The 12,428-nt window shown below is 44.9% G+C and overlaps 1 protein-coding gene and 1 non-coding gene across 2 annotated transcripts; both read right to left on the bottom strand.

The window, feature by feature from the left end:
* Positions 1 to 6,954: 6,954 nt before the first annotated feature.
* Positions 6,955 to 7,028, bottom strand: TRNAV-AAC (transfer RNA valine (anticodon AAC)). The gene has a single exon. It is a non-coding gene; the product is annotated as a tRNA-Val (tRNA).
* Positions 7,029 to 7,789: 761 nt separating this feature from the next.
* On the bottom strand, positions 7,790 to 10,919 carry LOC127292561 (uncharacterized). The gene is made up of 5 exons (XM_051321979.1): positions 10,742 to 10,919; positions 10,337 to 10,477; positions 9,121 to 10,085; positions 8,885 to 9,025; positions 7,790 to 8,372 (listed from the first exon to the last, which is right to left on the bottom strand). Exons 1-5 carry the CDS (start codon positions 10,791 to 10,793, stop codon positions 8,046 to 8,048), a joined length of 1,626 nt encoding a protein of 541 aa, XP_051177939.1. The 5' UTR covers positions 10,794 to 10,919; the 3' UTR covers positions 7,790 to 8,045.
* Between the last annotated feature and the right edge of the window lie 1,509 nt (positions 10,920 to 12,428).

Genomic DNA, 12,428 nt, shown 5'->3' with positions numbered 1-12,428 from the left:
GTGTGCGTATACATCACCATCTATGCATAGACACGGCTCTGATACCACTGTAGAGATTCGTTGCATAGAAAACAAAAAATTTCCTACCGCGAGAACGCAATCCAAGCCAAGATGCAATCTAGAAGACGGTAGCAACGAGGGGATGATCGAGACTCACCCTTGAAGATTTCCAAAGCCTATAAGAGTAGGCTCTTATTGCTGCGGTAGACGATCACTTGCCGCTTGCAAAAGCGCGTAGAAGATCTTGATCACGGTGCCACGATCAGGCAGCACCTCCGTACTCGGTCACACGTTCGGTGTTGATGAAGACGACGTCCTTCTCCCCGTTCCAGCGGGCAGCGGAAGTAGTAGCTCCTCCTTGAATCTGATAACACGACGGCGTGGTGGCGGTGGTGGTGGAGAACTCCGGCGGAGCTTCGCTAAGCGTGCGGGAGAGGTGGAGGAGAGAGGGGGCGGCTAGGGTTTGGGAGAGGGGGGCGCCGGCCACTATAGGGTGCGGCCACCTTGTGGTCTTGGGGTGGCCGGCCCCCTCCCCTATGCCCCTCATTATATAGGTGGATCCCCAAGTGTTGGACTACAAGTCTTCGAATAAGACCCCAACACAAGAACCTTCCATGTAGTAGGGAAACCTACCCAAGGTGGGACTCCCACTTAAGGTGGGATTCCCCCCTTCCATGTGGGGGGGGTGGCCGGCCCCCTTAGGTGGAGTCCACCTTGGACTCCCCCACTAGGGTTGGCCGGCCATGGGAGGTGGAGTCCCTTCGGGACTCAGCCTTCCAATTTGATTTCTTCCGGACTTTTCTAGAACCTTCTAGAACCTTCCATAAAATCTTCCGGATCATTTTAAATCTTATAAAATGACTTCCTATATATGAATCTTATTCTCCGGACCATTCCGGAACTCCTCGTGATGTCCGGGATCCCATCCGGGACTTCGAACAATACTTCGAACTCCATTCCATATTCAAGTTCTACCATTTCAACATCAAACCTTAAGTGTGTCACCCTACGGTTCGCGAACTATGTGGACATGGTTGAGTACTCTCTCCGACCAATAACCAATAGCGGGATCTGGAGATCCATAATGGCTCCCACATATTCAACGATGACTTTAGTGATCGAATGAACCATTCACACGATACCAATTCCCTTTGTCACGCGATATTTTACTTGTCCGAGGTTTGATCATCGGTATCACTCTATACCTTGTTCAACCTCGTCTCCTGACAAGTACTCTTTACTCGTACCGTGGTATGTGGTCTCTTATGAACTTATTCATATGCTTGCAAGACATTTAGACGACATTCCACCGAGAGGGCCCAGAGTATATCTATCTGTCATCGGGATGGACAAATCCCACTGTTGATCCATATGCCTCAACTCATACTTTCCGGATACTTAATCCCACCTTTATAACCACCCATTTACGCAGTGGCGTTTGATGTAATCAAAGTACCTTTCTGGTATAAGTGATTTACATGATCTCATGGTCATAAGGACTAGGTAACTATGTATCGAAAGCTTATAGCAAATAACTTAATGACGTGATCTTATGCTACGCTTAATTGGGTGTGTCCATTACATCATTCATATAATGATATAACCTTGTTATTAATAACATCCAATGTTCATGATTATGAAACTAATCATCCATTAATCAACAAGCTAGTTAAGAGGCATACTAGGGACTCTTTGTTGTTTACATATCACACATGTATCAATGTTTCAGTTAATACAATTATAGCATGGTATATAAACATTTATCATAAACATAAAGATATATAATAACCACTTTTATTATTGCCTCTTGGGCATATCTCAAACAGAGGATGGCGCCGAGGTCGAAGGGGGCGCGTCCGAACTAAGAGGTCGAGAAGAAGGGACAGCGGGAGGTGCATCAGGAAATAGAAGAAAAGATATATCATCCACCGGGTAAGTACCAGAGGTGGGGCGAGGATAGAAGGGACGCGTCTCATCAAATGTGACATCACGAGAGATGCGCATCCGACGACCAACAGGGTCCCAACAATGATAGCCTTTATGCTCATCACTGTATCCGAGAAAAACACACTCAACAGACTGAGTGGTCAGTTTGGTGCATTCGCGAGGAGGTAGGAGGAAATAGCAAACGCAACCAAATAAATGAAGAGTCGAGTAGTCTGGAGAACTACCAGAGAGACGCTCGAGAGGAATGCCACCTTGAAGGGCAGCAGAAGGCTGCATGTTAATGAGGTAAGTCGATGTAGCGACAGCCTCAGCCCAGAAATGCGGCGGAAGAGCGGAAGCAATCATCATAACACGGGTAGTCTCAAGATTAATTCCTATGTGTTTTATGTGCACTTTGCATCATTTTATGACATTTATTGGACTAACCTATTAACAAGTGCCACAGTGCCAGTTCTTGTTTATTATGTATGTTTATTGCAGAAAATGTCCAAAAATGAAAGTGCTCGGAAAACTCTGAAAAAATCACAGAAATTCTAATATACCAGAAGACCCCGGGAGTCAGAAGGAGAGCCGGAGGGGGGCTACAGGCCGCCCATACAAGGCCCAGGAGCGGCCATCCCTGGCCCGTGCCTGGGGGTTGTATGGCCGCCTCGTGCACCCCCTCGCTTCGCCTCTTCACCTATAAGACCCCTCTGACCTAAAAACTCCGCAACGAATCACCCTCCGTCCACGAAAAGTTCCGTAGCCGCCGTCATCACCGAAACCAAGTTTCCGGGGACAGAAGTCTCTGTTCCGGCACCCTGCCGGGACGGGGAAGTGCCCCCGGAGCCATCACCATCGACTCCATCGCCTCCACTTCGACTCCTTGATGGTTTGTGAGTAGTTCCCGCAGGGACTATGGGTTCTTGGATGTAGCTAGATGGTACTATCTCCCATGTACTTCAATACAATGATCTCATGAGCTGCGTTACATGATTGAGATCCATATGATGTAATCGGTGTTGTGTTTGTTGGGATCCGATGGATTGATCATTATGTTCAGCATATCTTATAAGTTTGTGAAGTATTTGTTGCTGCAATATTATTATGTTTAATGCTTGTCACTAGTGCACGAGTGGCATGGTCTTAGATCTAGGCTCTATAATTGTTGTTTAGATTGTATCTACAAATTGTATGCACATGTCTTTGTCCAGAACCCGAGGCTCCAAAGTGATCTCGAATTGGTATAACCGGAGGGGATGGCTTTGATGTGAGGATCACATGTTTTCACCAAGTGTTAATGCTCTTCTCAGGTGCTCTATTAAAAGGAGTACCTTAATTACCAGTAGTTTCCCTCGAGGCCCCGCTGCAAACGGGCTGGTAGGACAAAAGATGTTATGCAAGTTTCTCATTGCGAGCACGTATGAATATATATGGAAAACATGCCTACGATATTAATAGACTGGATATTTTGTCTTAATGCTAAATTCAATTTTGTCAATTGCCCAGCTGTAATTTGTTCACCCAACACTTGTTATTTAGAGAGTTAACACTAGTGCAGATAGCCGGGAACCCCGGTCCTTTATTTTATCATCATTGCTTTTCAATCAACTACACGTTGGGATATTTTTCAGTGTTATTGCCTCAGTGTTACTGCTACTGCTGTGTTACTATTGCTCTCATATTACTGCTGCATCACATTTCCCTGTCAACACGCCATTAAAGTAGTACCAACTATTTTCTGGCGCCGCATCATATTACCACTGCTTTCACATCACCCTGTTGCTAGTGCTTTTCCAGGTGCAGCTGAATTGACAACTCCGCTGTCAAGACTTATAAGTATTCTTTGGCTCCCCGTGTGTAGAATCAATAAATTTGGGTTTTACTTCCCTCGAAGACTGTTGCGATCCCCTATATTTCATCAAGACTATTTTTGGACGCCGTTGCCGGGGAGCATAACTCTACTTATAAGTTTACCTGGGGAGTACACTCCACCTCTCTCGCTGTTTTTATTTCATTTTTTTGTTTAGTTTATTTTTGTCTTGTTTTATTTTTCCTATATATCTGAAAATCCATAAAAATTTGAAAATTCAAAAAAACTAAAAATTGTTGTTATGGAAGGACCTGCTTTATACTCTATGGAACTTGTAGAATTATTTATGAAGTATAGAGAATCATATACGGGAAAACTAATGAGTGGCATGTTGAAAAAGTTGGATACAATTGCTAAAATTTTGGTTAAACGTCATGATATAAATTGTTGCTCTAAACAGGATACTAAACATCTTAAATTCCAATGTGGCTTTAGTGAAGAAGTTTTAATTTCGAACTATCATTGGAATAACTATATTCATCTTGGATTCGAAGAAGTAGAACAATTTGTCTTATTTATGGGAGCCTCTGAAATAGAATCCTTCATGTCTAAAAATTATGAAACTTGTGTTGCTTGTCATAACCTTAAAGATTATGTCTCTTCTATCCTTGATTATTGCACAGAAAATTTCAGCAATAATTATTACTCCGTATATCATTGATTATAAAGAGAGACTCAATTATTCACAAAAATGTATCCACAATTTGCAGGAACCCATGAAAGAGGAAATTGCTAAACCTGAAAGCTCATTAGATGAAAAAGAGGAGGAGAGTGATGAACAAAAGGAGAAAGAATAGATTAGCTACCCATGCCTACCTTCTAATGAGAGTAACTCTTTATCTCTTACATTATTTGATTGCCCTGATGCTTACCAAAGGAGGACAAATGTTATGTTCATGAGGATTTTGAACCTGGCAGGGCAGCGTGCTCGCCGATAGTTTGAGACTCTGAGACGAAGTCCAAATCACGGAAGTGTTGGTATGAGGAGAAAGAAATGCTGATTCATTTTAGAGCTCTATTGTTTTCATTGATTCGTTTTAGAACTTGATGTTTTTTTCAGCAGCGGCAAAAAGGAAATTTGGAAAAATAATGGCTTCGCCCTGGTTTGAATCAGAGACCTTCAGTGTGTTAGACTGACGTGATAACCAACTACACCACGGAACCTTCTTATTTATTAAAACCTGAACCAAATTTAAACACACGGTCGTGTTACAGGAAATTCGGCTGTTTTTGCCTCAGCATTCATGTATGAGAAGATGCATTATGTTTACAGTTCGTCACTTAGTCGTCGTGGTAGAAGTGTAGAACGTGGGAGGAGCATATGGATGTCGTGATGTACTTCGCCTCGTAGGTCAATTTGGGTATGGCCAAGTCTTCCTGATGTTAACAGAGATTGAACTCACCGAAACTGAAAATTGAAAACGGTGAATTCAGTCTCCTAAAAATCGTTGGTTCAGTCGAGCTTGGCACTCGCGTGGAATAGTACCCGTAATATGAATAAAATTAAAATTTCACGGGAGAATTCGGCGATGAAATTACGAAACAAGGATAGTTTGTTGTTGCGACTGAGCAGCATACGTGCATAATTTTACATAAAACGTAAAATTAACTAATACTCCTCCGTCAGCGTGACCTAATTTCAACAAAATTTGGCCCCGGCAGGCCTCTACGCGTGGCGGAGGACGGGGAGGCGGAGGAAGGCGAGGTGCGCGGCCTACTCTGCGTTGAACTCGACGATCTCGAGCTTCACGCGACGAACGCGTGCCTCCCTCTGCGCTATCTCATACTCGTGGATCAGGCGGACAACGTCGGCCTCCTCCCGGTGGAACCTTGCGCGCGCCTCCACCTCGGAGACAGCCACGACTTGCTTGATTACGGCTTCCTCCTTCTCGTCGTCGTGGACGTAGTCGCCGGGGGAGAGATGTAGCGGCGCCGCGTCCTCCTCGACCTCTGAGTTGCTCGCGTAGACCGGCGAAAGAGGGGGACGACACGACCCGCCGGAGAGGAGCCCTCGCCGCCATTTGCGTAGCGGTCAAGCTTCCCCGGGGGTGTGAGCCCCCAGTTCGTCCACCTCCGGGCGTTGCGCTTGCGCGCGCCCTCAGACATGTTGCATTTCCGGCGCTCCTCATTCGAGCGGAAAATGTGGGGGACGCGGCGGCAAGTCTCCGCCGCCCATCCGAACGCCTCCGGCTAGCCATGGCGTCAATGGGGAGGTGGCGGTTTCGAGAATGCGGCGGAGGAGGTGGACGGATTGGTCGTCGGAGCTAGGTGGTGGAAGACGGCAAAGCAGCGGAGGGGAGTAGGGTTTGGAAACCTAACTCCCCTCTGTGGCCCGTTTTAATAGGGTCGCGCGTCGCGTTTCTCGGGCCCCCGAACTCAGTTTACGGGCCAACCGCGAGTTTAGGCTCTAGTCTGTGCCACTTTCGGCACGAACCCGTAAACTGGCCAAAAAAGTTCACGGTAGGGTTTTCAAGTTCTGTTAGAGATGTTAGAGATGCGCTCACGAGGTCTTCCACGTGCATTCAACTAGTTATGTTCACATTTCGTCACTTAGTCGCCATGGTAGAAGCGTAGAACAATGCCACGCACTGTCTGTGTATGGATAGAGACGCCCTAGCGCAATCAACATTGATTTTGAATGAGAACCAACCTGAGGTTGGGTGGTTGTCACTCTAATGTGTGCGTGTATACGTTCATAGAGGTGAGTGTATGCGCGTGTGTGCATGTGAATGTATTTCACAAAGAAAAAAATATGAGCATCTACGTTGTGCTATGTTTCTAAAAAAAACATTGATTTTGAATGTACCTTCAGCCGGGGTCATGCATCGTCTTTGGCGTTGTCGATGGCCAGGCAGCGTACTGGCGTGGTCGCCGACAGTTTGAGACGATGTCCAAACCCCTGCTTCATTTTAGAGCTCCTGTGTTTTGTTGATTCGTTTTAGAATTTTTTTTTTTTTTCAGCAGCGACAAAAAGAAAATTTTAAAAACGTCTTTGGCGTTGTCGATGGCCAGGCAGCGTACTGGCGTGGTCGCCGACAGTTTGAGACGATGTCCAAACCCCTGCTTCATTTTAGAGCTCCTGTGTTTTGTTGATTCGTTTTAGAATTTTTTATTTTTTTTCAGCAGCGACAAAAAGAAAATTTTAAAAACGAGTATGGCTTCGCCCGGGTTCGAACCGGAGACCTTCAGTGTGTTAGACTGACGTGATAACCAACTACACCACGAAACCTTATTGTGTAATAAACCCGGAATATTATTAAAGAACCCATGCCAATACAGGAAATTTGACTGATTTTGCCTCAACATTCAGATATCAGAGGATGGAACTCTGAGGAAGCCTGAACCATCTTTGAGATTGAGCGCAGCTTCTATTCTTCGGAGACATTTCAAATGGAATCTAAGAGAACACCCTTTTCTGGCAATCGAAGCTCCACCCACACTGCACACAGTGGAAATAGGCGTCTCTATTCGAGACTAGCTTCTGAGCTCTGATTCCCAGTTTGGTCGACTCCAAACGACAGAGAAGACGAAAACGTTTGCTGTGCACCACAGCGGAAGAAGAGGAGCAGTAGGTATCGAAATGAAAAAATCGGACACGGGGATATCTGGTCAAAACACTGACGCCTGCCTCCATTCTCCAGGTGGCTTCAGGTTCAGATATGCAGGTCCTAATCATGTTCTAACAAAATAAGACACGGCAGCCCGACATGGATGATGATTCTGCCAAAGCTCGAAACAAATTAAACACTGTTGGCTGCCCTGATTTCACACAATCATACGTTTCTGAAGTCTATAAATAGAGAGCAACCGCAAGAAAATGTGTGCCCCATGTTTCTTTTTAGAGGAAAAGGGTCACGCCCAGGTTCCATTGAAGAAACCGCAAGTATTATTAAAGCACTTGGGGCAACGACATCTAACTTGCCCCACATTGTTTTACAGGCAGCAGCAAAACAGATAACACCACCACAAATAAACACGCATCGACAGCTCTAGCAAAACGCAACAATAAACCATATGGTATAAGCCTACGGAGTGCATGCAATCCAGCCAAATTAATGATCCCCCGGAATAAACTCTGTACACTGCCAGCACCACACCACACACGGGGAGAAAAGACCACCAAAACGAAAAAGGGAAACTAAAAAATCATTATTCTGAAGCCCTCTTCTCCCTAAGAAAAAGCTTCACCGGGGCTCTCGGACCATCAAAATCGTCCGATTTCAGCACCAGGCTTGCCCCGCTCAGATCAATGGAGGGCAAACCTCACAGACGACGGGAGCTTAAGGCCGATGGCTTCCCTCGCGACTTTCCGTGCGTGATCCCTCGCCGCCTTGGCACCATCCTTCTCCCTCCCCCATGTACCCATTCGTTTCAAACGATGGTAGCGTGGACTGATTGTGAGGAACTTCAAACCAGGGGCCACACCCACCAGGCACGCCAAAAGCCCGATCAACGGGGGTTGTGCAGCGAAACCTCCTACAAGAATCAAATGGAGCTTCTGAAGAGAGATGTCCTCTGGCCAGCTGACTTGTACATTCTCCAGATGATGCTGTTCTCCGCCGTATGCCTTCATCTGCATGCAAGGAAGACCCAACTGTTGTGAGCTCTTTACAATTGCCTGGACTGTGACTTAACAAGCTCTCTTAAAGGTTGACGAATTATATGACTTTGATTTATCTAACATAAATGCTCAATGCCATTGGAGTTAAACTGTTTTAGGATATTTGAGATCACAAGTGGTACTGGTATATATTTTAGATGACTTCATTTCAGGACATGGAAACGAAACACAGCTTATTACATACCAGTCAAGGAATCTAATGTACATAAGCAAAAATTATCCAAGAGCTAAGGAATTTATGTTAACACAAGGAGTTGCTTCAAGGAGATAAGCCACAGGTGATAATAAATTCTAGCATTTTACCTGTTATCTCAAGCATTTTGTATGAAGTAATTCATCAAACCTAACCTTGTAAGCCAGTAGCATATACAAACATAGGACTGAGAACATTATCCATGGCCCGACTATGTGACATTCTAATTTTACTCCAAACAAAGAAAAAATGAAGAGCATTTAGGACGTACTTCTAGACGGAGTCTTGTGACGAAAGGAGTTGCTTGAAGGAGATAAGCTACTGCAAGAACATTATTCCAAGATGGCAAAATATACAAGTTGATGTACTTCAATACAGTGAATTTCTTCGCATATAGCTTGAAATTGGGCTCCTGCAGAAGAGCAGATAAAGCAATTATGGTAATCGATTATTATGACAGATAGAAACTGCTAACTCAACAATTGGGTATCAGCCATCTTAGCGTACCTTCGATGGTGAAAGGAATGTCAAGCAGACTTTCTCGATCATTTTCATTTTATTTAAATTCATCGAGAGAGAACAATTTCTGTTCGAGAACTTTGTTGATATTCTCCTCATATTGGGAGTACTCGCATATTTGATGAGTACCTTATGTCCATCATACTCAAAGATGACTAGGCTGGCTGAATGAATCTCAATACTCACCAAATTCTTGCAATAATATATATACAAATGGAACAGTCTTTCACCGGAAATCCTTATGTTAACCAAATCATTGCAGCTCCCCAATCTCAAAATGCGGACACCAGGGCAGCAAGAGAAAATGCTTTGGATATCAGAATCAGCTATCGTGACACACATTAGACAAAGGCTTACGAGAGAGGAAAAGCTAATGGGATACATTGATAGTCTGAATATGCAATTCGTCATCCATAGCCTCAGCAAAGAGGATGCTTGTCCATCGCCGAAAAAATGCAAAGGGAAGTTATAAGGACTTGCAGTCCTGGAATGCCCAGAACATGATATTCCACTTTTACACAAGTGAAGTCTCACAGAGTGTGCATTTGACTTTGACGCAAACTGGACCCATTTGTCAAGGTGGGCAGCATGGGTGGAGTTGAGATCAAAATGAACCTCAAACACGTTAACACCAGTTCCGTCATGGCACAGCAGCCGGTTGTTTACTCTGTCAATGAATTCGTCTGATCTCAAACTCCAAGATTCTGGATCATTGCACTCGGTGGAGGTGGTGCAAACTGAACTTTCCTCAGAAAAAAGATTGTGCCCACTAAATACAAGATGAGAGTAGTCCTGTTCCTCCGGTCGTCCAGAAACAGAACTAGTAACTGCGGCGTCTTGGATCGCAAGCGATGACAACATCTTTTCCAACGAATCATCAGGTAATCTGTTAGTTAAATAATATCCAGCGGGTTCTTGGCCAGATTTCCTCTTCCTATTCTTGCAAGAATCTCCTGAAAGCAATAAGAAGTAGATTTCTCACTCGAATGATCAAAGCAATGCACATCCTGATTTGACAAATTTTGTGACTCCTAAAAGCTGTAGAATGTCGATTTCCTGTACAAAGCCTAAATATGCAAATTCGACTAGAAAAACCATGGAACAACAAGTCAATGGCTTTGTGACTCCTAAAGGCAGCATAAATTCTTTTGGTATTAGAACACCTAGAAACCAGATAGCAAATGTCGGATCGAAGTGGCGCAACCTGAATTTCCTTCAGAGACGATGTTGCCGATCGTTAACGATGAGAAGAGGCTCTCCAGATCTTCATCCGGTAGTAGTAGGCTACTTGATTCTCCGGCGTGGCCTTGCTGTAATCTCCTCTTCTTATCATAGCGACAATCTCCTGGAAAAGGGTATAATGTACACCGGAATACTGGATGTCAGGCCCAGCCGTACAAAAAGAAAAATCAAGTTTTCTTTTGAGAAAAAAAAATCACTTGTTAGGAGCAACTATCAGTTAATACGCACGCCGCCGACACTAATCAGTCCGCAGCGGACAGCCCTAACATGGGGAAATCGCGTTTGATGACTACTGACGTTGTTCCCTGGGGCAAGATAGCTACAGTAGCAATCGGCATTACTGATCGAGATCTAGAAAGAGGGAGACCTTCTTGTTCTTGGTAGTTTGGCGGCGGAGGAGGCGTTAATGGGCGGCTCATGCCAGGTAGCGGCAGCGCGAGGGGGGAGGACGGAAGCGGAAACTCGGCACAAGGGTGATTGCAGAAGGGTGGGAGCCGGAGGAGGAATTCCAATTCTAATACTCCGTAGGTTTTCCTGCCGCCCACTATCACCGACCCAAATAGGCTTTTCTTTTTGAGGAAAGTTTATAACCGACCCCAATAACCTAATCCGAGTTTTATCATTTGATATTTTGATCCACAAAATTTTAATCTTAGCCACATTTTTCCTTAAAGGGGTATTTACAAAAATAAATCAAGCATTTTCATAAGCATATGTTCTTATTTGTTTGCACATGAAAGGCTCCTATTAGGCATGTGTCTAGTTAGATAAGTACTACTCCCTCCGTCACGTTAAAGATGTCGCAACTCTCCCTTCCCGCAGTTCATTTTCACTTTTGCAATAACCCCCGCGATACATCCTAAGTGCTTTAAATCTGGGCTTCAAATCCTATTTCAAAAACGGGTTCTTCTCCGTCGCCGTCGATCCTCAGCTCCGTCGCTGGCCTGCTTCCTCGCACGGACGTCGGCCTACCGCGGACGTCCACGGCCGCACGCCAGCATACTGCAGACGCCCACGAGCTCCCGGACTCCATCATCTAGGACTCGCACGAGCTTGATGGCGCCACCATCGCGAACGCGTGAAGGAGGTCGCCGATGCTAGACGGGGCGGCTCGACCTGGCGGCTGACCGGCTTGCCAGCCGCGCTCCTTCATACGTTGGCGCCGCTCCGGTCTTCTTTCTCCCCCGCCTCTGCAGCTCCCTCGCCGTCCGCCGTCGAGGAAGTACTACTGTTCAACAAAAACTGGTTTCTTTTTGTAAGCATCAAATTAAGGATATCCCATTGTACATGCCCTTATAGCACTTTTTGTTTTTTCATTCTATCATCTCTACACAGTCGGTCACGAACACATTCAATATTGCAAAGGTCCGAACAATTCCATGTTTGGAATTGCCAACAAAGAGATTGACATCATTCTTTCTATTTTTTTTTTGAATAAAAGGGTTTCCTCCGGAGAGTTTGTTTGAAAGAAAGAAGAAACTAAACAGTCCAAGCCAGATGATGAGAATACACAAGAGCAAAGGGGTGTATAGATTACAAGCAACACATCCTAGAGTTGTGGACCCTCACGTTTGAAGCATTCTCTCTGAAGCTACAGGTTTCGATGATTTCAGGTCTTCGTCTTTTTTGTTTTGTCAAAATGCCTTCTTGTCTACTTTCTTCTACATTGCCAGTCTTGGGGTCCATGACCCCCATCTCCTCCAAGCGTTGAACACCTCAGCTGCGATTCATTCCACCAGCTTTGCGAGCCATTGTAATCGATCCTTTGCCATATCCTTTGCAATGTCCTTCACATGCAAAGAACTCCAGAAATTAATCCAATAGCGGATTTTATATACCACTGCAATCGGTTCATCTGGGCAGTTCTTTTAAAAACATGCTAAGTTTATTGTTTTCCAAATCCCTAGAAAACCACTGCTATCACCACCGCAACAACATTTCGGTCCAGACCCCGCAACCCTTTAAGCCAGATGTTCACACAAATATGGACATTGGTGAATAGACAGTTGAAAGTGAAAGAAACACTCAACACATTCCACACATGTCTTGCTAAA

This window comes from Lolium perenne, chromosome 4 (genome assembly GCF_019359855.2).
Source record: "Lolium perenne isolate Kyuss_39 chromosome 4, Kyuss_2.0, whole genome shotgun sequence".
Taxonomy (NCBI): domain Eukaryota; kingdom Viridiplantae; phylum Streptophyta; class Magnoliopsida; order Poales; family Poaceae; genus Lolium; species Lolium perenne.
This window is presented reverse-complemented; position numbering and strand designations above follow the sequence as displayed.